The sequence below is a fragment of the Polypterus senegalus genome, chromosome 13 (assembly GCF_016835505.1).
Source record: "Polypterus senegalus isolate Bchr_013 chromosome 13, ASM1683550v1, whole genome shotgun sequence".
NCBI classification, from domain to species: Eukaryota; Metazoa; Chordata; class Cladistia; order Polypteriformes; family Polypteridae; genus Polypterus; species Polypterus senegalus.
Genome location: NC_053166.1, coordinates 155,146,983 through 155,174,390, shown reverse-complemented (window position 1 = coordinate 155,174,390; position 27,408 = coordinate 155,146,983). Strand labels below are relative to the sequence as shown.

General features: G+C 42.3%; 2 protein-coding genes across 4 annotated transcripts in view; one reads left to right on the top strand and one right to left on the bottom strand.

The window, feature by feature from the left end:
* Positions 1 to 12,802, top strand: part of eif2ak1 (eukaryotic translation initiation factor 2-alpha kinase 1) — a 36,612-nt gene extending 23,810 nt beyond the window's left edge. For both annotated transcript variants that reach the window (XM_039776451.1, XM_039776452.1), the window contains exons 8-15: positions 923 to 977; positions 1,520 to 1,886; positions 1,984 to 2,092; positions 3,047 to 3,153; positions 4,789 to 4,906; positions 11,891 to 11,970; positions 12,060 to 12,293; positions 12,512 to 12,802. In XM_039776451.1, coding sequence (XP_039632385.1) covers positions 923 to 977; positions 1,520 to 1,886; positions 1,984 to 2,092; positions 3,047 to 3,153; positions 4,789 to 4,906; positions 11,891 to 11,970; positions 12,060 to 12,293; positions 12,512 to 12,649 — 1,208 coding nt within the window. In that variant the 3' untranslated portion in view covers positions 12,650 to 12,802. The remainder of the gene's footprint in view (positions 1 to 922; positions 978 to 1,519; positions 1,887 to 1,983; positions 2,093 to 3,046; positions 3,154 to 4,788; positions 4,907 to 11,890; positions 11,971 to 12,059; positions 12,294 to 12,511) is intronic.
* Positions 12,803 to 13,004: 202 nt separating this feature from the next.
* aimp2 (aminoacyl tRNA synthetase complex interacting multifunctional protein 2) lies at positions 13,005 to 23,290 on the bottom strand. Of its 2 annotated transcripts, none has more exons than XM_039776453.1 (4): positions 23,036 to 23,290; positions 18,040 to 18,246; positions 14,624 to 14,855; positions 13,005 to 13,560 (listed from the first exon to the last, which is right to left on the bottom strand). In XM_039776453.1, exons 1-4 carry the CDS (start codon positions 23,153 to 23,155, stop codon positions 13,175 to 13,177), a joined length of 945 nt encoding a protein of 314 aa, XP_039632387.1. In that variant the 5' UTR covers positions 23,156 to 23,290; the 3' UTR covers positions 13,005 to 13,174. The 2 variants fall into 2 exon arrangements, with proteins under 2 accessions (XP_039632387.1, XP_039632388.1); XM_039776454.1 differs by having other exon boundaries at positions 23,141 to 23,290.
* Positions 23,291 to 27,408: the final 4,118 nt, after the last annotated feature.

Below are 27,408 nucleotides of genomic sequence, written 5' to 3'. Positions count from 1 at the left end.
TGCATTAGGCTAGCCATATTCTCTATCACTTTTCTGTGATTTCTCATGTGCCGTGCATGTTTCATATAAAACATACCTGTCTCCATAAAAGTGTACTTTCAGTGTTTTTCTAGACATAAATTGTTGATACATAAAATCCTTGGAAAAAAAATGTAGGCACTTGTATATCCTTCTTCTATACTCCTTGCATTTATACATACATTTTGATTCTTAAAATTAACATTCTTGAGTTGCTGTCAATGAAAGATGTGAAGGCATGACATCTTATCATTCAACATAGGTAGGCAAGGAATTTAAATCAATGCTGTTATTTCTCCAAAGTTACAAATCCTGTAATTATCAGGTTTTATAATAATTAAGGACTACTCCACCCAAAAATTATATATTTTTTTTAAATGTTACTTCAAGTCTTTGTTTCAAATGCACAGCATTGTGGGAATGACATCCTTCCTGTTGACATTCAATGTAGAGTTGTCAGTAAATAACTGTTAATAATATTTTAGCAAAAAATACATACATCTTGAGTGTTTTGACCACTCATATGGATATCGGACATGTGGAATATGTGACACAAGTTATTCAAGAATTATTTTTCGTTTTTTCCATGAATATGTTTCACATCATTTGCTGTTTTCCAGAATTGGTTACCACAGGGCCCCATTGAGTTTGAATATTCAATATGTAATTTCTCCACAAAAACATAAGATTAAAAAAAATAATAATGGTATTCTTGGCCAGTGCTGCAAACTATGTGGAGTAAGTAACATTTGTTTAAACATCATTTTTAGGTGGAGTATTCCTTTAAAATCACGTAGTGCATAGTAATGTCACTTAATCTGCCTGTTGGCGTCATTAAGCCAGAATCCAGAATGACTCTCTGTTTGTAATTTTAGGACCTGTCTCTCTTTTATAAAATATGCAGGTGCTGCTCCAGTTAATCCCAACTTGCCTGCTTTAGAGAAGCCATTGGACCACAAGTAAGCTAAAGTGTTCATGGAAACAAGCTTCTTGTTTTCATAATCACAAGATGAAACACATAGGCCAGCCAGAGGTGTGTTTTGGGATTTCATGGAAATTGTGTTTATGTGTGATATTATTTTTTGTCATGTCCTTGATCAGTTCTTCTGCATGTATTTTGTAAGCAGGGTGGGTTTTATGTCCAGGACATAGACCAAGCAAAGTTTTAAAATGCCCCAGATCACTTCACTAGTACTGAAGTCTCATGCATTGATGTCTGTTGGTCTAAATACAGAGGGGGTTAGGGTTTCAGATAGTGATATTTCAGGAACAATAAATAAACTAACCATCAGCAGCACACCTCTTCTGGACAAGATTACAATTAGATTTTGCCAAGTCAGTGTCTCCTGAAATGTTCTTATGTTATGGGTTATTAAAAACATCTTAAGCAACTTCTTGATCCAGTTAATGGGAAAGCAGTGTATCTATAAGTTAGAATGAAATAGTACATGAGTGATCATGGGAAAACATGCCAGAGATACTACTTTCATCTTCCTTGCAGTGTGGACTCCAGCTATAGTGGCTCCTCGGTTGTCTTTGCTGACACGAGCAGTCCTTCAGGTAATAAAGAAGTCTCACCCAGTTCTGAAAAGCAGCAGAACAGCCTGGTGGACTTTATAGAATCCCAGCAGTTGAAGATTAAGCAGCTGTCTTTGTCGGGACGCTGCCCAAACCTCGCGTTGAACACCGAAGACTTCATTCCATGCACCTACATTGGATCTCGCAAGGCAGAGAGTAGTGCCATCCAGAATGCAAGAGAGACACCACATTTGGAGGAAGGTGGTTGGGAAAGGTTTTCTGAAGATAACAGCACACTATGGACAGAGAGATGCCCTCAGAAGGAGATGTGCCTACACAGAAATTCGGAGGTAGTGACCACATCCTCGTGCAAACTGTCTGTTTTATTATGTCACACCACAGTTTAGAATAACCAGGGATGACTTTTTTTTTTCTTCTTGTTTAAAGGTGCAAATTCCTCTCATGCTTTACATTCAAATGCAGCTTTGTGAGACTTCTTTACAGGAATGGATTTTGAAGAGGAATTTAAGACAAGATGGAGAGGTTTCACACTTGAGTAAGTTAATATATACACGTAAATAAATACAGTATATACTAGCCAAAGTACCCGCCGTCGCCTGGGTATTTTTGTAGAATGGATTAAGGAAAGCAAATGTTTGTGTTTTTCAAATGGTATGTCTGTTATTGCTAGCTGTCCCACCCATCATCCTCTCTATTGATATCCCTGCTCTCGTAAGTTGAGCATTTGTTCTTTTTGGGTCCGATTGGATTCCAAAATTGTGGGAACTCCTTGCTGGGTTGCAAACATCAATGTTGTCATGTCTGACTTGTCACCTTAGTTCAAGGTGGACAGTTCCTAGTGCTTCAATTATTTGGAAAAGCCAACAAAGCAGGAGTTAAGCAACAACCCTTTGATTCACCTTTGTGTGGTGCGGCACTTCCAGTCTCGATCAGGCCCCCCTATAAAAGCGCACAATACTCCATTTTATGTGACAGTAGATAGAATGAACATGCGATGTTGCCCAGGTAAGTAACGTTAAGCTCTCATCATTTTGTTTGCTAGTCTGGCTTCAGTCTGTTCAGATGTTTCTCTTACTCAGAACAAGCAGGTGGCACTTTGGTGGGGAAAAAAAAAAACACTGGGACCCCAGGGTCAAGATTTTGGGCTCCAGAGTAGTCTGTTTTGTCCGTATGGTCCTTGAGACCAACTGTGCAATGCAAGAAAGAGAAAGGTAGCCTTGGAAAATGTTTAAAATTTCATCCCACAGGAGGGATTTATTTAAAATGCAGAGTAGTAGACACTGAAAGAGCTGTCTATTCAGTACAAGAACTTCTTACCTTTAGATGATTTGCAGGGAGCCGGATGAAAAAATAATAAATGAAGGAAATAAAAAATTGTAAATGTTAAAACAAGTTAACGTTTCTTTTTTTTTTTTCTTGTCTGCTGCTGAGTGTGCTGTTTGTTGGGGTCCAAAGAATAATTACCGCTTATCTGTGTTTTGACTCCTAGACCAGTACTGCCAGGTTGACACTAAACAGACAATGAGCATCTTCCATCAGATTCTCTGTGGGGTGCATTACATTCACTCCAGGGGAGTCATGCACAGAGACTTGAAGGTACCTTGTATAATTTCTTTTTATCATAGAATCCCTCCAATACCATAACAGTATGTGAACAGTATTTTTAAGGGGGTACAAGCAGAGACATCAGTAAATTGTATTATAGGTGGATAATGATTACTGCAAGAAATTTCACGTACAAAGCGCTGGAGACAAAAACATCTGTCTAAGTATATAATTAAAAGCTTCGGCCTTCCATGTTGCCTTTTTTCAGTGAAGCTTAACAGAATAATGGATCCATTCTGTACCGGGCAAAATTCATTCAAAAAGTGAATAGATAAATGATCTTATTATTTGATTGTCTGAGATTTCCAGATCAACTGTCAGGGCTGAGAGAATTAAATTTCAGTCTGCTACAGGGGTGGTTTGCCTTTGCAGGGCTTTGATTTAACTCTAAGTGAAGTTAGAATGTTTATTCCTTTTTATTACACATATATGTTTGGGAGGGAAAAAATAAAAAAAACTACATTATTCTTGCCTTTGAGAGCTCAGGTCTGTTTTTAGTAGCAAAATGCTACAGGTGAAAACCACTACCCAGAAAACTGAAGGTGACCAAATTCCAAACTATCCCTCGTCAGGTCAGTTTTTTAAAAATGTATTTTTGCAACAATGCTATCTATCAAGTACTTTCAATCCCATTGCACAAGCACCTTTTCTTTGGGGAAAAATGTTGAAATATCTGTCTATTATTTTGATTCTAGTAAGAAAGATGTATACCAGCCATACAGTCAGTCATATTCTAATCCATTTAGTCCTGAACAAAGTTGCGTTGGGACTCTGGAGCCTATCCCAGCTAGCACTGGGTTCAAGGTAGGAACAAACCCTAGACAGAGCACCAGTCCATCACAGGGCACACACAATCATACACACTGATCACACACACACAGGTCAGTTTAGGATTACCAATGCACTTGACCTGCATGGTCTTTGGACAGTGGGAGGAAACCCACACAGACATGGGGAGAACATGGCAGTCTGCACGCACGGAGGGCTCGGGATGCGAATCCTGGTCTCCATACTATGAGGCAGCTGCACCACCGTGCTGCCATCAGCCTTAAAATGAATTCTAATCAGTAAGAAGCAGCCAAACCAGTTCTCAACATTGTAATGAAATTTAAAGGTCCTATGTGAAGATCAAGGAGTTATAGCTTCATAGTGACATGCTTTAACAACCTAATTGTAAGGGCCTTTTCTTAGTTTTGATTACCCTGCAGTGTGCAGATTTGGTTAGACTACTTTCTATTAAGTTCAGGTTTTTAAGAAATTACATTTTCTGTCATAAATGGTTTCTGCATTTTGTGACTGTTACATGGTTGTTGATATGTGCAAGAGACCAATTTCACATTATACTTGATTATGTTGCGAGCTTGTCTTATTGATTTCATGGATTGTGACTGAAGTGTGATGCTTGGCCTTGTCCTTGCAGATATGAGTATCTACTGTCCATTCTGAGGTCCAGCTCTAAGATCTGAGGGGACAACGTGTTAAATTATATTGTCTTTTTTTATCCCTAAACCTAAGAGAAAGCTCACGAGTGCTCAGTTTTTCCTACCATGTTCCATCGGAGGAACAGCCCCTCAGTTGTTATTCTGTCAGTGATTATTGGTGTGTGTTTCTATGTGTCTTTTCTAGCCCAGAAACATTTTCCTTCACAGTCCCGACTGTCACGTCAGAATTGGAGATTTTGGACTTGCCTGCAAAGATCTCATACTTGAATCTGAAGAACCCTCTCCCACTGAAGCGTCTAGCGGTGAGCATGAAAACTTAACGCATACTGCTATTTAAAAATTGGACGGCATTTCCAGCTGCTTGTGTTGTAAGGAATATCAGAATTTTTATCACGCTGGCTCAAGATTGAAAATGCAGCAGTTTTGAAAAGCAGGCCTGACTCCACCATTAGAAGTGGGTTTAATATTTTGATGTTTACAAATCTATTACTACTGTGGATTTTGCTCAAACTTAAAATTGCTTACACCAAACATCACAATCAAATTCATTTTCTTGCTTATCCGATGTGACCAAATTATCTCAAAATTATCTCTCTATTGTAAAATAAAATCTTGAGACGAGACTATTGCCAAGAGATTTTTTCAAGTCCCGCCCTCCTCTCAACCATTTTCAACGAAACCCATGGTCCTCTCACCTTTCATTCGTGTGAATGCTTTTGTCAGACTCAGTTCCTGCGCTCTCAGCTCTTATAAATTGTTATGTTTTCCTCACTTTAAGTTCCCAATAAAAGAAGACTTGTTATGTCCAAATCTTATTGAAGAATTTCATTCTGAAGGGTTATCAACAGAAGAAATGAGTATATGGGCAATCCTAGCATCGAGAAATGATGAAGTCAAACGAATTAAAAATGTGAAAATTGTTGATCGGTTACACGGTAAATTGGTTAAATGCATATCAATAGAATATGCTGAAATAGTTGGTGGTGATCGTGTGGAAGATGAAAGTATCAACTTACAATATCACAAAGAATATCTACAACCGTTAACACCATTCGGTCTTCCACCGCACAAATTACTGTTGAAAGAAGGATGTATCATAACAGGCGACAAGAAAGGTAATGTAGTACATCTTCCATGGATAACATTAGACACCAAAGGAGATCTTGATATGCCATTCGTATTAAAATGTTTACAGTTTCCTGTTAGAATAGCTTTTGCTATAACAATTAACAAATCACAGGGACAAACATTTGAAAAAGTCGATTTATTTATTAGAGAGAAACAAACAATATTCACTCACGGGCAGATATACGTTAAGTTGTCACGATGTAAGTCCAAACACGGAATCAAAATTCAATGCAATATTGATGAAAAGTTAATTTAAAAAAATTGTTTTTATTGAAGTTTTACAGTAAAAGTGTAAGTTTAAAAAGTATTTGCGTGTTAATTTCAAAGCCAAACAGAACAAAAACGTATAACGCAACAAATACCTCTAACGCAACATGAAACATAATTTTCTTTCAATTTGTTATGTTTTACTATTTTTTACTATGGTTAATTACTCGCTGTAATGTAAAATAGTTCTGTTATGCATATGTAACAATTTCCATGAAAATGACAATCTGTTTACATTGTACATCCGCTTCTCCATATGTGAGCGGCAGATCCGCGAAGATGCTAGCGTGTAGTGCCCCGGGGGTTGGCTAGCAGGGCAGAGCCCCCTACTACTAATAAAATAATAAAATGTAAGCGCCGTACTAAATATATAGATAATCAGATGAAATCAATTTAAAAAATCTGTAACTTAATATGCACAAAATATTCAGAGGGCAACAGAGTTCCAGTTGATACATATACAGGAAAAAAATCTCAAAAGGAATTGACTTGCAGATTTCATTTAACACGTATTAACATGCAGAAATTAGCAAGGCAGCCGCTACTGAATGTACCGCATAACGTATTGATATGAATGGAGAAACTTCTGTTTGACAAGTAGGTCAAAAAAGTTATTTGCCTTGGCTCAAAAATTGCAATGATGGGCTTAATGTTAATTCACACATTGCTTATGGATCTAATAAAGAAATTATTATAGGTTCTGTGAATGTTAAATATCCATATTGCTGTGCAATGAAATGAATTTACGAACTACCTGAAATATCCAGCAAAAGTGGAAAAAATCCAATTATCTCTTTTTGAAGACATAGCGGGCCTATTAAAAGTTTAGTATTTGGTTTACACCTGGACTCAGAAAATATTCTTAAGTGCTAAAAGAAAATAAAAGTGCATTTCAAATGACGGCAAAATGAATGATCAAAAGGCAATTTCATGCCAAAGTACAAGGACAGATAGACAGACAGAACTTTATTTGTCCCCAGGGGGAAATTTGGCTTTTTACAGAAGCTCTTTAAATAAATAAATCCATAAATAGGTAGATATGTATGTAAGTAAATAAATAAGTTAATACACACACACACACACACATTTTGGTCAGAACAAAGAAGAAAATTAGAAAAGAAAGAAAACTTCTGATTTGGCTGTCAGAGTCACAGTGAGGCACAGTACAGGTGTATTGCTGTTGGTATAAAGGAGCCCCCATAGTGTTTCTTGACTCACTTCTGCTGAATAATTGATTGGCTGAAAGTCCTCATTGTCAGTGTGTCACAGAGAGAGGGTGTCCAGCATTGTTCATATTGGCGCTGTCCTCCTATATTAACTCCAGAGAGTGTGTCCTATAATTGTGCCTGCTGTTTTAATTAGCTTGTTGATTCAGTGGGACTCTCTTGAAGTGATGTTACCAGCCCAGCACACCACACTGGCCATCACAGAGTTGTAGAAGATGTCGAGGATGTCACTTCCCTCATTAAAGGAATGCAGTCTAAGAAAAAAGAGCCTGCTCTTCCCTTTCTTCTGTAGTTCCTCCGTGTTCCGAGACTAGTCCAAGCAGTCAATGATGTGGACCCCCAAGTACTTGTCGGAGTCGACCACCTTTACATCCCCTCCTTGAATGGCGACTGGAAATAGAGGCTCTTTGGTGCAACAAAAGTCAATAAGCAGTTCCCTGGTTTTGTCGATATTAAGATGCAGACAATTTTCTTTGCACCAAGAAACAAACTTCTCCACCTGACTCCAATACCCTGCCTCATTCCCTTATTCAATACATCCCATAAGTGCAGAATCATCTAAGAATTTCTGCAAGTAACTTGACCTGGGGTTATATTTATAATATGAAGTGTACAGATGAGAGAGAAAGAGACTAGACAGGTCCCTATGGTGCTCTAGTGTTGCTCACATCTGCATCAGAGACATAGCCCTTGAGGCTCACAAACTGAGGTCTGCCCAACAGATACTCCATTATCCAGGACACCACAAGCTCATCCACCTGCTTATCTCTGAGCTGACCCCTTAGCAGGGATGGCTGGATGGTATTGAAAGCACTGAAGAAATCAAAAAACATCATCCTCACAGCGTTGCCAGCTTTGTCCAGATGAGAATAAGCCTTGTAGAGCAGATACATCATTGCATCCTCTACTCCAGTCTAATTTGTCCAATAGGCAAACTGCAGTGGGTCTAGGTGGTCTACCTCAAGAGATCTCATATAGTCCAGGACCAGCCTTCTTACAGGTCTTCATGATGTGAGATGCAAGTACCCCTAGTCTGTAGTCATTAGGTGAAGAGCCACCTGTCTTCTTTGGAACGGGAACAATGCAGGGTGTTTCCCATAGCAATGGAACTTTCTGAAGCTTTAGTGAGCAGTCAAGCTAAATGACACCTTTTATTGGCTAACTAGAAAGATTACAATGTTCAAGCTTTTGAGACAACTCAGGCCCCTTGTTCAGGCAAGATTTAATGAAGAAGGGGCCTGAGTTGCCTCAAAAGCTTGCATGTTGCATCCAGAGGGGACTGGGCGGTCTCATGGTCTGGAATCCCTGCAGATTTTATTTTTTTCTCCAGCCGTCTGGAGTTTTTTTTTCTGTCCACCCTGGCCATCGGACCTTACTCTTATTCTATGTTAATTAATATTGACTTATTTTATTTTCTTACTGTGTCTTTTATTCTTCTATTCTTCATTATCCATCCATCCATCCATTTTCCAACCTGCTGAATCCGAACACAGGGTCACGGGGGTCTGCCGGAGCCAATCCCAGCCAACACAGGGCACAAGGCAGGAACCAATCCTGGGCAGGGTGCCAACCCACCGCAGATTCTTCATTATGTAAAGCACTTTGAGCTACATGTTTTTGTATGAAAATGTGCTATATAAATAAAAGTTGTAATCTTTCTAGTTCTCCCTACATTCATAATGGCTAACATGGTACAACACCCTAGTACTGAAGCCTTAGGAACAAACTGAACAAGCCTTAGTAAATTTCCCAGTTGAAGCTGGGTAACACAACTAGGTAATTTAGAATTACTAGGGGGCTCTCCGCCCCCTGCTCATTTTGCTCGCCAACCCCCAGGCTTGGCTAACCGGATATACAATTTAAAGAGATTATTTGTTTGGAAATTGTTACATATGCATGATTTTCACTTTTACTTAAAAACATTAGTAAAAACAATATTTGGAATTAACTTTTCTTCAAGATCGCGCTGAATTTTGATTCTGTGTTTGGACTTGCATTGTGACAACGCAATGTATATCTGCCTGTGAGTGAATATCATTTCTTTCTCTCTAATAAATAAAATGACTCTTTTGAATGTTTGTCCATGCTCTTTCTTCTTCGCTTAGTCGTTGACGTGTCATCTAGAACTTATAAAATTATTGTCCTGATAAAGAGATAAGAGCTGAGAGGGCAGGAAGTGTGTCTGACAAAAGCATTCACACGACTGAGGTTAGATAACCATGGTCTTGTTTGAAAATAGTTACAAGCAGAATCTAATGGCAAAATTCACTGACTTGCTTCCAAAGGTTGTAAGTATGGCGTGATTTGAAAGAATCTCATGTTAAAAGTCTCCGTCTCACAGGACTTCATAGCGCCAGCGTTTTTGGCATCTTTTTAATTCTCGCTGGCAACACGAATTAGACGATCTACAAGTCTCCGACTTCAAGTTTAAATCCGAACGATATATTTGATCTCTTTTCGCTGTTCTGTTATTTCACCGAGTAATAATTTGTTTGTTTGCGTTAATGCGATCTTTACTATTCTTTTTTTGAGACTTTCGAATTTTCGTATTTACATTATCTCTAACCGCAGGTCTACTGTGCCAACTTTTTATAATCTTTTAATTCTTGCGGATACACCTCTTCATTGGGAAGAAACACTCCTTTTTCCCCCCCGATGGCAACACAAATTAGACGGATTAGGTGTGAAAAACTATTTGCCCCCTTCCTGATTTCTTATTCTTTTGCATGTTTGTCACACAAAATGTTTCTGATCATCAAACACATTTAACCATTAGTCAAATATAACACAAGTAAACACAAAATGCAGTTTTTAAATGATGGTTTTTATTATTTAGGGAGAAAAAAATCCAAACCTACATGGCCCTGTGTGAAAAAGTAATTGCCCCCTTGTTAAAAAAATAACCTAACTGTGGTGTATCACACCTGAGTTCAATTTCCTGTTTACTGCCACACCTGTTTCAATCAAGAAATCACTTCAATAGGAGCTGCCTGACACAGAGAAGTAGACCAAAAGCACCTCAAAAGCTAGACATCATGCCAAGATCCAAAGAAATTCAGGAACAAATGAGAACAGAAGTCATTGAGATCTATCAGTCTGGTAAAGGTTATAAAGCCATTTCTAAAGCTTTGGGACTCCAGCGAACCACAGTGAGAGCCATTATCCACAAATGGCAAAAACATGGAACAGTGGTGAACCTTCCCAGGAGTGGCCGGTCGACCAAAATTACCCCAAGAGCGCAGAGACGACTCATCCGAGAGGTCACAAAAGACCCCAGGGCAACGTCTAAAGAACTGCAGGCCTCACTTGCCTCAATTAAGGTCAGTGTTCACGACTCCACCATAAAAAAGAGACTGGGCAAAACGGCCTGCATGGCAGATTTCCAAGACGCAAACCACTGTTAAGCAAAAAGAACATTAGGGCTCGTCTCAATTTTGCTAAGAAACATCTCAATGATTACCAAGACTTTTGGGAAAATATCTTGTGGACTGATGAGACAAAAGTTTAACTTTTTGGAAGGCAAATGTCCCATTACATCTGGCGTAAAAGGAACACGGCATTTCAGAACAAGAACATCATACCAACAGTAAAATATGGTGGTGGTAGTGTGATGGTCTGGGGTTGTTTTGCTGCTTCAGGACCTGGAAGGCTTGCTGTGATAGATGGAACCATGAATTCTACTGTCTACCAAAAATCCTGAAGGAGAATGTCCGCCATCTGTTCGTCAACTCAAGCTGAAGCGATCTTGGGTGCTGCAACAGGACAATGACCCAAAACACACCAGCAAATCCACCTCTGAATGGCTGAAGAAAAACAAAATGAAGACTTTGGAGTGGCCTAGTCAAAGTCCTGACCTGAATCCAATTGAAAAAAAGGCGGTTCATGCTAGAAAACCCTCAAATAAAGCTGAATTACAACAATTCTGCAAAGATGAGTGGGCCAAAATTCCTCCAGAGCGCTGTAAAAGACTCATTGCAAGTTATCGCAAACGCTTGATTGCAGTTATTGCTGCTAAGGGTGGCCCAACCAGTTATTAGGTTCAGGGGGCAATTACTTTTTCACACAGGGCCATGTAGGCTTGGATTTTTTTTCTCCCTAAATAATAAAAACCATCATTTAAAAACTGCATTTTGTGTTTACTTGTGTTATATTTGACTAATGGTTAAATGTGTTTGATGATCAGAAACATTTTGTGTGACAAACATGCAAAAGAATAAGAAATCAGGAAGGGGGCCAATAGTTTTTCACACCACTGTACAAGTCTCTCACTTCAAGTTTAAATCCGAACAATATATTTGATCTGTTTTCGCTGTTCCATTATTTCACAGAGTAATAATTTCCATTTGTTTGTCTCACGGGACGTGTAAGTGTTTCTCAGAGAAAATCACGTCTCGTCTGCTTTCAAGATTTTTTTTTATAATAGAGAGATGTACATTTGTCAGTTAGGTTTGAAATAAATCAATTTGTCACATGTGGGAGTCACTTTGGAAGCTGATTAAGTCTGATTGACTTGTATGTTCTGTCTCTATTATACCACTATAAACCTGTAGACATCATGGAAGACTGTAGGAAATTGTGTGGTTTTTTTTTTTTTCTTCCTTTATCAACCTGCAACATTCAAGTGCGGTGCCCTGTATTCACTTAGTGTGTTTGTTTTATCTCCAGAATTTTCACATACATCAGGAGTTGGGACGTACATTTATGCTGCACCTGAGCAGCTGAGAGGATCTCACTATGATTCCAAGGTGAGCCTACACAACTTAATTTTTTTAATGGGGTGGATGAATACAAATTGAGACATTCTGGATCTCAACCTCCCTTCTGTGCTTTGTAGTCCGATATGTACAGCGTGGGTATCATGGCGCTGGAACTCTTCCAGCCATTTCGGACCGAGATGGAGAGAATCAAGACTCTGACAGAACTGCGTGAAGGCAACATTCAGGATTCATTTACCCAGCAATGGCCAGGCCTAGCTACGTTTATAAAGCTGCTAACAAACCCGGACCCCCTGCAGAGGCCTAGTGCTGCCCAGCTGCTTCAGAGTGAACTCTTCCACAGTGCCAAAGAGGTGAGATTACTGCATAAAGTGAAAATGGCAGTGTTAGGCCAAAAATACGACAGTAAGATACTATTCTGACTAATAAGTGTTGTCAGCCTACCTTGTGAAAATATGTACAGAGGTAAGACCAGCTCTTTTTATAATTACATGTAACATTAATTTATTATAAATATAAAACACGGAATAAGTCAGTGCTCTAAAAACTCCAATATGTTTTTGCTTTATAGGTTATTCAGACCTTACAAAAGAAGGTGGAAGACCAAGAAGAAGAAATTGTGAAGCTCCGGCAACAGATCAGCTTTCTTATGAGAAGCCAGTTTAACGCAGAGGAGGAAACTACACTTTCAAAGATGGTCTCATCTTAAATCAAGCAGTACATACAGCATATGTGTAAAAGGCCAGTGGGACGAATTGTAAAATTTGTACTTGTAATTAAAGAAATGTACAGATTTTTTATTATTAATAAGCGAGTCTTCCATGTCTCCTTTCAGTAAACAGTATATGTACATCGATTGAAAGTCTGCATTGTAGGACATTTTTTTATATTCTACTAGCTATGTAAGCCTGTGCTGTAAAAAGCCCGGGTTCCTATCAACTATTGAAATCGTCATGAAATGTAGAGATGTCAGCCAGATCTTCAGGAGCCAAGTTTACATGGCAAGTCCTCCATGTCTTGTGCACTCGGGAAAATGAAACACACAAACTTGATTTGCCAACAGGTAACATTGAAAGATGTCTTTTATTAGGGTGGCAGTGGGTTGGTGTTATGGGTATTTTCCATTGCATCAGCAACAAACAAGGTCAAGTAGGCACGTGGTAAAGTCCCTTTTTTCCCCCCTCCTTAACCTGATCTCTTCTTCAAAAAGAAAACCTGAATCTCCTACCCATACTCACTGCAACAGTTTGTACACTCCATTAAACTCTGGCAAGTTTTCGCACGACTTCATCCACTTCTGAACATTGGCAGGGATGGCCACAGGACCGGCAGCCTGCAACACTACACAGCAGGTCACAATGTCAGCCAGTGAGCGGTGCGCTCCCACCAGCCAGGGCGATCGGCCGAGGGCAGCGTTGATGGTCCGCAAGACTGCAGCCTTCTCCTTACTGCTCCCCTGGGCCAGCTGGAAGATGGCCATGTCAATCCAGCTGTCCACCAGAGTGGCTGTGATCGGGTCCTGCTGCTGCCCGAGCAGAGCGAACAGGAAGCGGGCGATGTTACCTTCCCCTTCGATTGGGCACATGTTCTGGATGCTGAACTTCATTTGAGGTGTTGGCACTGAAAAGAAATGGGAGGAAAATGAGGACACTTGAGCAAAAGGGCCCACTTAAAAAAAATATTAGTACTAAAATTAAAATCCCATTTCTTTCATTTAGATATGGACAAAACTACTGGTACCCATCAACTTAAAAAATAAATACGTAACAATTTTGTCTGAACTACGATGAAACTGACAGAAGTATTTGGTGTCTACCATTCTTCATTTTACATTCAACAGAGTAATGGAACATGGAAATGCCACCAGGTCAGGTTGAGGAGCATGCACTGGTACAGCATGTTGCCGCACCCACCACACAACGAAACACTTCGGAATCCTGGTTGGCAAACCCTCAGACCCACGGTCCAGTCCCACCCTCCAGATTTGACCCTCTATCTGCCGCAGCCAGGTGTTACGTGAGTATCCCCTTGGCCTGGTCCTGCCACTCGGTTCCTCAACAATGAGGGTCCTGTGAGCCGGATCACCCTCGAGGAAGGGTGTGCCCATCTCTGATCCTGGAAGGCCACAGTGGCTACAGGTTTTCATCCTAACAATTTCCTTAACTAGTAGTAGTATTAATAATAATATTTCTTTACATTTATGTAGCACTTCACTGAGTGGGAAGCCATTCCAGCCACCACTAATGTGTTGCATCCACCTGGATGATACAAAGCCAGCCATTTTTGGACCAGTACACTCACCACGTATGAGCTGTTAGGTGGCAAAGTGGTGACAGATAGAAAACCAATTAGAGACAGGGGATGATTAAGGGGCCAGAATGACTAGGTTGTGGTGTGCAATTTAGCCTGGACATTGAGATACACTCTACTCTTTATGAAGGATGTCCAGAGATCTTTTATGACCACAGAGAGAACAGAACAGAGCTATGCATTGGTACAGAACATTGCTGTACCCACCACACGCTGTGAGATGTTGACCCCTGATGGAACACCCTGGTTAGACAGAAAACCAATGGGTAACAATGACTCCCCCCACATGACCAGTGCTGGGAATTCCACCACAAGACTAAAAACAAGGTTTCATATCAATACAGAAACTCACTTTACGCCCAGCAGCGCTTACCGTCTTTCCAAATAAGTGTGAAGCCCAGCTGGAAGTCGTGTCTCGACTGGTTTTTGTCTTGTTCCTCGAAGCAGGCCAGGAGGTGCGGGGGCACGTTGCTCACAGATGAGTGCACGTGAACTGTGGACAGCACGTGGAAGCGCTCACGCAGCAGGCAGTGCAAGACGAGGAGGGAGAGGGGCGGGTGAGAGGGGTTGGCGTTGATCACGATGTCCCTTAGAGCTCCATAATTCTGACAGTTAGAACAAAGAAGGGAGACGAATGTTTCTGTTACATGTACACTACCAGTCAAAGGTTTTAGAACACCTTAGGTTTTCTTCAAATGTAATCAACTGAAATGCAATGCATGACCCAAAATGTTGAAAAGGTAAGCAGTAAACTGCCAGAGGCTTAAATTTAAAATTTACGTTACCAAAAACTGAAAAAAAAAGGAAATTTCAGAATACGGTGGAACCTCGAGATACGAGTTTAATTCGTTCCAGCACTGAGCTCATATAGCGAATTTCTCATATCTAGAACAAACTTCCCCATTGAAAATAATGGAAATCCAGTTAATCCGTTCCGCACCCCCAAAAATATCAACATAACAATCGATTTTCCTACCAAATAACACTGATAAATAATATATACAAGTGGAACCTCGGTTTGCAAGTAACTTGGCGTTTTGCAAGTCAAGCTAAATTTTTTAATTTTGACTTGATAAAACGAGCGATGTCTTGCAATACAAGTAGTATGGATACACTTTGTCTGCTGAGCGTTGTGATCATAACTGAGCTGATGGTTCTTCTCTCTCGTGCGCGTCTCTCCTTATCTCTCTCCCATTTTGGGGGCAATCGTCTCCTATTCTCCGTCTACTTGTCCACGATATTTTTGTATACGCTTATATGGCGAACTGCTACAGCGAAACAACGAAATCACAAGCGCACAAACGCGTAGATCCTCGCGCTACGGGAGAACAAGGAACACTGAGTGAGCGGACGGGCTGGCAGCGTCAGCTTGGGTGAATCCCCGAGTCGAGGCGGATCGGGAAACGCGTCACGCATAACCACAGCCTGGCTCGTGGCTCTTTACGTGAGCCAATGCTTGTATTTAGATCCGAATTTTTCGCTCATACTTTGAATTTCTCGTATACAGAGGTGATCGTATCTCGAGATTCCACTGTATTACAAATAGGCCTCCTTCAGGGATCAACCAGTAGGTTACAACGTACAGATGTTCTGCAGCAATTCAAGTAAATGAAGCCTTTCAAGTTGAAGCAAACAATTTGCACAGGTGTCCCAACTTCTGTTGATTACTTAAAAACCCTTCGTCTTAAAGCAGACACAATTTAATTAAATGCAAAATTGTGTTCTCAAGCTAAGTGTTTTCTATAAATGTAAAAAAATAACTTGCCCACATTGGCACCTCATAATAGAGTCTATGGAGCACAGAACACCTCCTGAAAACAAAAGCTTAAAAACGTTCTGATGCATGTTTGTGACAACAAAAGGGATCCGGAAATTCGCAAGTACAGTTTTCCTCAAGGTAAGAATATGTTTTATATTTGCTTGTGTTCTCTCATAGATACAGACGCAAATCTAAACAAAATCAACCGTGTGGCACACAACGTTTACTGTGATTTGGTCTTTTGAGAGGAAACCCTAACTGTGGTGGTGCCAGGCTCTCAGGCTGACACACACAGAGTTTTGGCTTCTTTTAAAACGGCTAAATCACCTAATATTGTTGTTCTTTTTTCAAAACTGACATGTATAAATAATTTTGTACGGTGTGGGTAACCACTAGAAGCAGATCAATACTCGACGATTGTCTTGGCTTGAAACCCTGATGCATTTGTTACGTTTTTCAGCTTTTCGTCCATGCCCTATAGCCTCCAGAGTAAGGCACCAGTGTGGGTAAGATAAATAATGTAAAGTTAAAAAAATGTTCTGCGGTGGGCTGGCACCCCACCCAGGGATTTGTTCCTGCCTTGCGCCCTGTGCTGGCTGGGATTGCCTCCAGCAGACTCCCGTGACCCTGTGTTAGGATATAGCGGGTTGGGAAATGACAGACTGACATGTTTTCAACTTTAGAACACAATTTTGTGTGGCAAATACATATGTAGCATGTCTGTGTACAAATAACGTGGGACTTGAAAAATACCAAACTTATCCTTTACTTTTATATATGCCTTAATTTCTATTTTCATTCTGCTAGTTGCTTTTCTTGTTGGTGGGAACAGGAGGCTGCATGCTGTACAATACTGGCTACGTCCAAACAGTCAGTAGCTCGGATTCCCTTTGCGGCCGGGCTGTCTGGCGGCTCGTTCACATTCTTTTTTTAAGCAGGTCATTATAGAGTCAGACGAGGGAGCGGATCACGGAGAAGAAGAGGGGGCCGTTGGGTACTGCAGGAGTTTCACACCACACAAGACAAGAGCTACCCAGAATATTCATCACTTAAACGCTCTTTTGGAAATGACAGTAGGTACACACACTAACTGACCTCACACACGAATCGTTTGGTAACGTGAGGCGTGTGAAGTTGGGGTATTAGGATAGCCAAGGTGTGTGTAAACTTAAGGTCTCAGCTGTTTACAAGAAGTTGGGTCAATACGACAGAGCCCCTCTTTTGTAATTTTAAGCAGATTGTGACACCTTCTCTTGTGGGCATCCTTACCATCTCCCTTATTTTCTGTGTTCACCCTTCTTGAAAGGGTCAGGGCCCAAGTGGAGGCTGCTATTTTACATTTTTATACTTCTTCTTCTTCTTCTTTTGGCTGCTCCCGTTAGGGTTCGCCACAGCGGATCATCTTCTTCCATATCTTCCTGCCCTCTTCATCTTGCTCTGTCACACCCGTCACCTGCATGTCCTCTCTCACCACATCCATAATCCTCCTCTTAGGCCTTCCTCTTTTTCTCTTCCCTGGCAGCTCTATCCTTAGCACCCTTCTCCCAATATACCCAGCATCTCTCCTCTGCACATGTCCAAACCAACACAATCTCGCCTCTCTGACTTTGTCTCCCAACCATCCTACTTGAGCTGACCCTCTAATGTCCTCATTTCTAATCCTGTCCATCCTTGTCACACCCAACGTAAATCATAGCATCTTTAACTCTGTCTCCTGCTTTCTGGTCAGTGCCACCGTCTCCAGCCCATATAACACAGCTGGTCTCTCTACCGCCCTGTAGACCTTCCCTTTCACTCTTGCTGATGCCCATCTGTCACAAATCACTCCTGACACTCTTCTCCACCCTGCCTGCACTCTCTTTCACAATCCCCATTACTCTGGACTGTTGATCCCATCCATCTTCACCAGCTCGACTCCCTGCATCCTCACCATTCCACTGACCTCCCTCTCATTTACACTCACGTATTACGTATTAATGTCTTGGTCCTACACACAGTGTATATATCAAATTCCACCATGACACACTTACCTTCCCCAACAAAATGTCCAGGTCAGCCGTCCCAGCCAGTGGCTTACTGTTCACTACCTCGGAGAGGTGTGCCACGTCAATGTCCGCGTCTGGCGTGGTGATGGTCTTCGATAGCCCCTCTACAGCTGCCTTCAGCTCATACAGGCGTCTCATGATTTCATCTTGACGGGCCTCCAGGGCCTTCACAGCAGGATCAGCCTCTGCATCCTGTAAACCACCCAATAGGATGAGCTTTAGTGCAAACGAACTTCAAGTGGCGTATGCCAGTCTAACAAGGAGTCAGATAAAAACAAATAAAAAGCACCCTCCATTTTTATTAAAAACTGGCCTATTCGGCCACCCAGTGACCTTGTTTATCTGGTGCAGTGTCCATCTCAGCAGCACTGAGGACAAAGTTAGTGTGACTTCTGGACGCGACACCAGTTTAAAATTCACTTTAACCAGGCCAAGGTGGAGATGCCCATTAATCTAAGATGGTCCTAGCTTCCATGAAATAGAAAAAGTGGGTTCAAAAAGGATGGATGGGAAGATGCATCTTGGGTCCTGATCACTGTACACTTTAAGTGGACAGACAGACAGACACACACACACACACTTCCGCTCACTCGGACTGAGCAAACTTGAAGGCACCAGAGAACTGAATAAGAGACCAGAGTGGGCTCTGAATGGATGGACGGCTGGAGGTAACCACACCGTGTCTTCAACATGTCTTAACATCAACCGGGTGTTCCGGAGTTCTGGATTTGAACCCCAGTGCAGACACTGCCAGTGTGGAGTCTGCTTATTCTCCTCACGTCCATATGACTCAGTAAGAAAATGTGGGTAGATTAGTGAATGCGCCCCACGGTGAACTGGTGCCTTGTGTATGGGTGGTTACTGCTTCGCTTCCAGCATTTCCAGGATAGACACTGGCACTCCAAAACAAGGAACTGGGTAAGCTAGCAAGAAAATGGGAGGGTGAAAGAATGGATGAATATACGAGTTCCATTTTGTAATAGATTTCTCCCATCTTCTTCCACCTTCTTACAATGACCACTCTACCCAATCTCCCACCACCACACCATCATCAACTCCTACCACTTAAACTAGTATGACAAGGGTGGAGCCCACCCCGTCCATAACTGTGGACCAACTGAGGAGGCTACACACCGGAAAAGCCGCAGGACCACATGGAGTCAGTCCTCGAGTTCTTAAGGCTTGTGCTGACCAACTTTGTGGTGTCCTCTGTCACTAACCTCCTTGGAGTGAACCCTGAGGGTGACACGGGCACAAAATTCAATGCAATTACGGTTAAACCTGACTTGACGTGCAACAAAACGTTTTATAGCGGGGTGCCCAATTCCGATCCTGGAAGGCCACAGTGGTTATAGGATTTCATTCTACTTTCTTAACTGGTAATAATAATAATTCTTTACATTTATGTGGTGCTCAAAGTGCTTCACTGAGGGGGCAGCCACTTCACCCACCACAAATGTGTACCACCATTCACCTGGATGATGCAATGCCTGTCCATTTTGCACCAGTAAACTCACCACATATGAACTGTTAGGTGGCAAAGTGGTGGAAGATAGAAAGCCAATTAGAGATAAAAGGGGCCAGAAATAGGCCAGAACTAGGCTGTGGTGGGCAATTTAGCCTGGAAATTGTGATACACTCTACTATTTATGAAGGATGTCCAGAGATCTTTTATGACCACACAGAGTCAGGACCGGTCAGGTTGGGAGCTATGCACTGGTACAAAACATTGCTGTACCCACCACACGGTGAAACGGCTCAGGAACCCGATTGGCAACCCCTCAGGCAGACATGCTGTCCAGTCCTATCTTCCAGATCCTCTATCTCTATCTGCCATAGCCAGGTGTTATGTCGCTCTACTCTTGTCCTGGTCCAGCCACTCAGGTCCTGAACAATGAGGGTCCTGCAAGGGGGATCACCCTCGGGTAATCGTGCCACACGGCTGTAGTGCCGTAACTGACGCTCCCTCACAATGCAGGTCACGTGCCTCATTCAGGACTCCATGAGCAACACAAAGTCAAACCAGCATTACCCAAGGATTCTCCAAAGAGGCACTGTACTGAAGGAGTCCAGTCTTCATCTCAGGTCACTGGACAGCGTCCATGTCTCGTAACCATATAGCAAGACAGGAAGCACCAGGACTCTAAAGACTTGGACCTTTGTCCTTTTGCAAAGATATCAGGAGCACCACACACCCCTTTCCAGCGACCTCATGACCCCTCATGCCCTCCCAATCTACCTTCTGAACTCATAGGAAGAGTCACCAGAGACATGAATGTCACTGCCAAGGTAAGTAGACCTCCACAGACGGACACACTACTCGTAGTATGAAAGTGATGGGGGAAAGCCCTCAGGAGCCTCATCCCTGGAAACCGCCAGTGAGCCAATGAGGCTGTTGGGGATCGGAACTGGTGTGGTGCTGAGGCATCACCCGCTGCACGGCAGCACTCGGGTCCCAACTTGAGGTGGCCCATCCCGGTGGGTGCGTGGAACGTCTTAAGAGTCACGAACTCGGTTTTATATCTCATCCAATGGACAGCACCATTTTGGCAGCACGGTGTCCATGTCACTGCACTGGTGGCTTTGGGATCCACATTCAAGACCACTGGGTATGCGCCCTCTGCTGGCCTCACCAACACCTCTTCCTGCAGCAACCCAAGATTTTCTTAGATGGTCTCCGCATCAAGAGGAGTCAGATGAGGCGGCTCGGGCATCTGATCAGGATGCCTCCTGGACGCCTCCCTGGCGAGGTGTTCCGGGCACGTCCAACCGGGAGGAGGCCCCCGGGAAGACCCAGGACACGCTGGAGGGACTATGTCTCCCGGCTGGCCTGGGAACGCCTTGGGATTCTCCCAGAAGAGCTGGAAGAAGTGGCCGGGAGAGGGAAGTCTGGGTCTCTCTGCTTAAGCTGCTGCCCCCGCGACCCGACCTCGGATAAGCGGAAGAGGATGGATGGATGGTCTCCCATCGAAGTACTGGCTGGGCCGAAACAGACTTAGCTTCAGGTGGGTGACCTGCTCTGAAGCGCATGTGGTATGGCGACTGCTTGGCTGCTAATTATTATAAGGACATGAGAAAAGAATTTCTCCTCAGGGATTAACAAAGCATATTAAAAAAAATCCTCTCTCTGGCACACCAGCATCGAAGACGTTCAGCCAACATATTCTTCAAGAGAAGTGTGTCAAGAAACTCCGCTGGGGCTCCTTTATACCAACCAACCAACCAACAAAAGTGTAATAATAAACCGAATATAGCTTGGGGTTCATAAATTCACCCAAAGCAAGCAGAGAAGCAAGTAAAAAGCTTATCTTCACCTCAAGAAAATCGTGCCGGAAAATCGGTGATAAAATGCATTATTTCCATAATCCATTTTACTTTCACTTTCCATACAAGCCTCACAAACATGGAAGGCACCTTTTCTTAATCTGAAATCTTTGCTACTTCAAAGTGACCGTATTTGGTAAGGTTTCAATTCATTTTTCACACTTGGAATCCATAAGCTGGCAAGATATTAGTTAAAATGTAATTCACTTTTGAACGCAATGTCACGTGACAAATGAATATACAGTAAATGCCACGATTGTGAAGAAATGGCTTCCATTTGAAAAATACCAGACGTATCCTTTAATGTGCTGTTAGTGAGTGTGCCCTGTTATGAACTGGCCCTCCAGAAAGAACTGGTTCCCATCGTATGCCCAATTAGGGGGTTTAAAAATGAATCCGTGGGGTATTAAAGCCCTTTCAGCCAGTAAAGAGTTAAACCAGACTGACTCAGCCTGTCGTCCTAACGAATCTCTCCTGCCACGTGATCCTCCATAACGCCTCGGGCCCCCTTTCACATCATTGCATCAGAATCTGTCAACACGCGTGTTTCTCAGCCTTTTTGGTGCCACGATGCACTCCCAAAAATAAGTTTCTTCGCAGCGCCAACAGGGTTTTTTTTAAGGGTCGGGCGGTCTAGAGCCCCCCTTTGCAATTTCAGCTCGATCGTGAGCGGGTGGGATGTCCCTCTTGCTGATTCTACAGCAATCCCCTATGGTGGATGCGGGGAATTAAGCGCGGTCGTCGGAGCAGAGACCCACCGCGACTCACTACCATTATAGACAATAACAATAAAACTCTCGAGAAACACTGCATCAACAGATCGATTAGCAATTAATAAGCTGATCTTCATTCAGCTTGCCCTCCGACTCTCCTGCCGTTTTCTTTTTTTTTATTTTGCTTAATTTATACCAGTAATTAGTGATGCTATCTCACGGTTCCAGGCACCGGAATTCGAATCCCAGTTATGGAGGGCTTTCCTCTTGGAGCTCCGATTAACCGCCTACACCCCCCGTGCAGTTTGATTTGTCCCGTCGCACTAAATGAGTGGCGCCCCGCCCATGGTTGATTTCGTTCTTGTCGCCCGATGTCACTTAAGTGGCTTTCCATAATATCATCTTGAACCTCTGAGCCGGGGAAAGAAATAATGATCGGAACTAAGGGGAGTTTTTCGAATTGTAATGCATTTCAAGCTGCAGTTTTTACTGGAGAGGGTATTTTGAATTCGAACATTGAAATCCAGACCTGTTACCAGTACTTGTCGAGATGGTGCGTCGGAAAAGGACACGAGTGTACTGAGCTAATTTTGGATGGGAACACTCTGTGAAGCAGAAACAATCGCGGCAGCAGGCCACGTCAGTTTAAACCACATACATGGATAACATGGAAAACACACGGAGATAAAAGTACACATCCAGGATGATACAGAATTAACATTGCTGGGTCAAGCGCCGATGCCTAAAAAAGGAAAAATTGTTCATTATGGCCGGAAAACTGGAATCCAGCAGGATACCATCGGCACATGAGGATTATTTTCCTACCGAACACTAATTATACAGTCTGCTCTTAAGTAAAGTGTAGTCACCTCCGAGCTGTACTTTTACAGCAACGGACCATAGCCTCTGTGACACTAAGCACTGCTCCCCCCGGTGTACGTTACCTGAAACGCGTGGTCGCGATCGCCATCGTCTCTGTGGATATTCGGTAACCGGTACATGCAGGTGGGCAAGTCAACATGAATCTCCCTCCCGCTGATCGGTTTTACCTGGTACATCGGCATGTTCTCACTCGCTTTGGAAATTAATCAGTTATATGATATTAATAATGTGTTAAAATCTCTGACTAAAACTCTCCCTCCTGACACGAAGCCACAGCACAAGGCCGGCTTCTGTCGGCGTAAAGAAAAAGAAACCAATAAGAGAACAGGGATAAGGACCCGCCTCTTCCGTCTGTGCTGCCGGCTCGACCGGTCGCGTTCGCTATGACTCCTGGGAACTGTAGTTCTGTCTGATTTTCGGCGACTTTCGCAAACGGAGACAACTTCACTTTTCAAATAACTGTAAAACTTTACAGTTGATTACAGTTTGTGTTAGCTGAATTTATCGAAATTATTTAAAAGATATATCAACGATTGTACTGGTGTTGTTGCTCCTTGCTCCAGAAGCCAGCTACAATTACTGAAGATATATCAACGATTGTGTTCGTGCTGCCTCAGACTGTATGATTAGAGCAGCCACACGGGGGTCTGCCGCTGGAGGTCTGCAGCCATACTCTTTTGCAGAAACCAGCTACACGAATGCATTACTGATTGTATTTGTTTCCGTTCATGTCACAGGTTTACAGTTAACGTTTCCACCATAACTTCACTATTTTTAGTTATCAGTAAGTTTTTCTACTAATTTTCCAGGATGTAAAACCTCTGTCTATTGGTGTGTTCCATTTGAAGTAGGAAGTCAGAGTCTTCAACTGGAATGCCCCCATAAATCAGATTTTCAACTCAGAGACTGGTCAGAAGCTGGTCTGTCAAGTCTGGGTTTGTCCAATACCAGATCATGATGTCAATCCAAAATGGTGACGTACACCACAAACTTTAGTGAAAGCTGTAGTATTATACTGTTTATTGGAACTTCTGTCTATTTATGTCTCATTATATGAGTCATAAACACCGTACTTCTATCTGTGCACATGTAGCTACAGTGTTTGCATACCCAGAATACTTCATAATGCATTGGTATCTGCTGTTATTTATTCCAATAGAGCAATCACAAGAATGGTTTTTCTGGACGTATCCGTACTGGTTTTTCACATTTCTTACTGGAATGCAGCCGACTCAGGTGTGATGTCATTTCCAGCTCCAACATCCGACTTCCGAGGTAAATGGAATGCAGCATACTACACACCAAAGGACTCAGACACCTACCTTCTCTATAGCTCCTTTCATCCCTCCCTGGTCCACTAAAAATTCTCAACCCTCTAACACAGTTCCTTAGACTCCACCATCTCTGCAGTGACGAGGCGCAGCACTTCTGTAATGAAGCCCTCAGAATGAAGAGTTTCTTCATTGACAGAGGATACCCTCCTCATGCTGTGGATAGGGCCCTCAATCAAACCAGAGACATACTAACATCCACTATGAGATGAACTCCAGTAATAAAATGAACCCTACATCCAGCTGGTCCTCCCATTGCAACCTAACACTCGTATCTCTTCCAAAGGTCATCAAGCAAAATTTCCATCCTTCCACAGAAGTCATTTTTCCTAACCCTCCCTTGATCTCCTTTTATCAACCATCTAACCAATAGAAAGTTTGCTTCACAGAGGAGAGCCACATTCTTCACCAGGTACCCTGATCTGTAACAGGAGCTGCGGTGTCACTTGCAAATATGTCACTAACAGTACCCTTGTATTTGGTCCCTCTGGTAATTTCAGTATTAAACGATGGGCCTCCTGAAAGTCAAAAAATCCTATTTACTGCATTTCTTCTAGGAAGTGTCCAACCTTCCATATTGGTGGAACTGGAAGATGGCTAGCAGAGAGGGTCACTCTTCTCTGGCCTTTACCAGTTCTGCTATGTCCTTTTTGTAGTCTGGAGACCAAAACTGCACACAGTACTCCAGATGAGGCCTCACCAGTGTGTTATAAAGCTTCAGCATAACCTCCTTGGACTTGCACTCCACACATCAAGGCGCTATATAACCTGACATTCTGTTAGCCGTCTTAAAGCTTCTGATCACTGTCTGGAAATTGGTAGTGACGAGTCCATTATGACTCCTAAGTCCTTCTCCTGAGGTGTATTTTGAAGGTTCAGACCTCCCATTGTGTTTTCAACCCTCACATTTCTACTTCCTATGTATAATACATTTATTTATATTATATTTCACCAGCCGCAAATTTGCCCAAGCCTGTGAGCTGTCCAAGTTCCTCAGTAATGATCCTGCTAATTCTAAATGAACCGCCATCCCTTCTGGTTTGTTATCATCAATAATGTTAAACCAGTTTGGTACTGAGATACAGTGGATTCTGACCCAGTATTAAGTCAGCTTCACTTTCTACACACTTTATTGTGTTGTGGATTTAATTTCAAATGGTAAAATTGTCATTTGTTTTTCAATGTACACTCAATTTCCCAAAGTCAGAAAGTGAAAACATCTTTTATTACAACGTGTGTAAATCTCTCTATTACAATAAAAAAAATCCTGGGACTAGACAAGACTTTTTAGCTTGTGACGAGACACGTGACTTTTTCAGAGAGATACTTTCATGTCCCGCAAAACGAGACTTTACAACAAGAGATTTAACCATGCCCAGGGCCGGAAATAAAAGACAAAGAGTAGATGACAAAGTAGAAAGTCATAAAGAATTCAAAAACATTGGCATGGTAGACATGGAGAGCAGGTTAGAGATAATGAAAGTACTAATATTCAAAAGTCTCAAAAAATGATAGTAAAGATCACATTAGCGCTAATAAATGGAAATTATTACTCGGTGAAATGACGGAACAGTGAAAAGAGATTGAATATATTGTTCAGATTTAAACTTTAAGTTGGAGTCTTGTAGATCGTCTAATTCGCATTGCCATCTGGGAAAACTAATGTTTCTTCTCCACGAGAAGAATTTTCTCCACGAAATTTATCCACGAGAAAATTTGGTGTTTGGTGAAAGTGCAATCCACAAACACGAGGGGCAGAGAAGCAAAGTGGTTGGCGCATAGCACAGGCCCATGGTGTGGGGGGGATTTGAAGCCCTCTAGTATATTAAAAAATCCAAAAGTGAAATCGCTCATTTCTAGAAGGGTTCAGACCTTTTGCTCTGGAACTCCGAATTGTTCTCAGGTGAACCCTGTTTATTTTAAGTCTCCTTGAGATGTTTCTATAACTTGACTGGAGCCCACCTGTGGCACACTGAACTGATTGAACATCATTTAGAAAGGCTCTCCTGTCCCCGTGTATAGAAGATCCTACAATTCACACAGCATGTCAGGGCAAAAACCAAACCAATGGAGTCTGAGGAACTCTCTGTAGACCTCTGTGGTGAAGCATTGATCATGGCAAGGGGGTAAAACTCTTTCTAAAACTTTGAGTGTCTCCAGGAGCACCTCAACAATTGTGAAATGGATGAAGTCTGGAACCACCTGGAGTCTTCCTAGAGTTAGTCATCTGGCCAAACCGAGTAACTGGTGTGAGAGACGGCCGGCAGCTTATCCCGGCCAATACATCCAGGCTGCTAGATGGAGTCCTCCCTGCAACATGGAGGTGCCCTGGATTCCAGCAGGGCATCATGGAAAATGGAGTTCAGCTTCACAGCCCTGCTGGATACCGTGGGTGCCGCCAGGGGATGCTGCAGGGAGACATGAAGATTGTTGCTTCTATTATAACCCGGAAGTACTCCCAAGTCATGGGGACGGAAGGACAGAAGTACTCGGCCCCGCACACCCCTAAAGCTGTCTCTGCTTTTCACAGTCTTATTGCTATTATGCATTATAACGGAAGGTTGAGTAAAAATGGACAATTATATTTTATACTATAAAAGCAACGCTTCTCATTTCTCTATACCTGGCCTGTTAAAATGGCGGCCTGCAACTCAGAAGGAACCTCTGAGTGGCCCACTGGTCCAGCCCGTGGTCTCGTCAGAAATTCAGAGAAAAAGCGAGAAAAACACATTTTGCGAGCCTTCATAAATTCCAACAGTAGTACAGACCATGAATGTAATACTTTGAGTAGCCTGGCAACAGTCAACCCACAATGCAACGCGTTGTTGTGTATCTGGAAGTGGTGGTAGTAGTCTACAATACTGTGATTTTTTTATTTTTTTTTTTGTCATAGTACCTCGGCCATGACAGCAAATTATAGCAGCAAATTCATCTTAAATGTTTCTACAATCAGTTGTGTGCCGAGTCCCAGTTATATTCCAGTTTCATCAGGTGGGTGTTGGCAAATGAATCTAATTGTTATTCTAATGAGAGCCTCGTTACTGACAAGCACCGCCTCCACACCTCTCTTCATCCAATTGGTTGTCTCCCAACTCACACGCAGA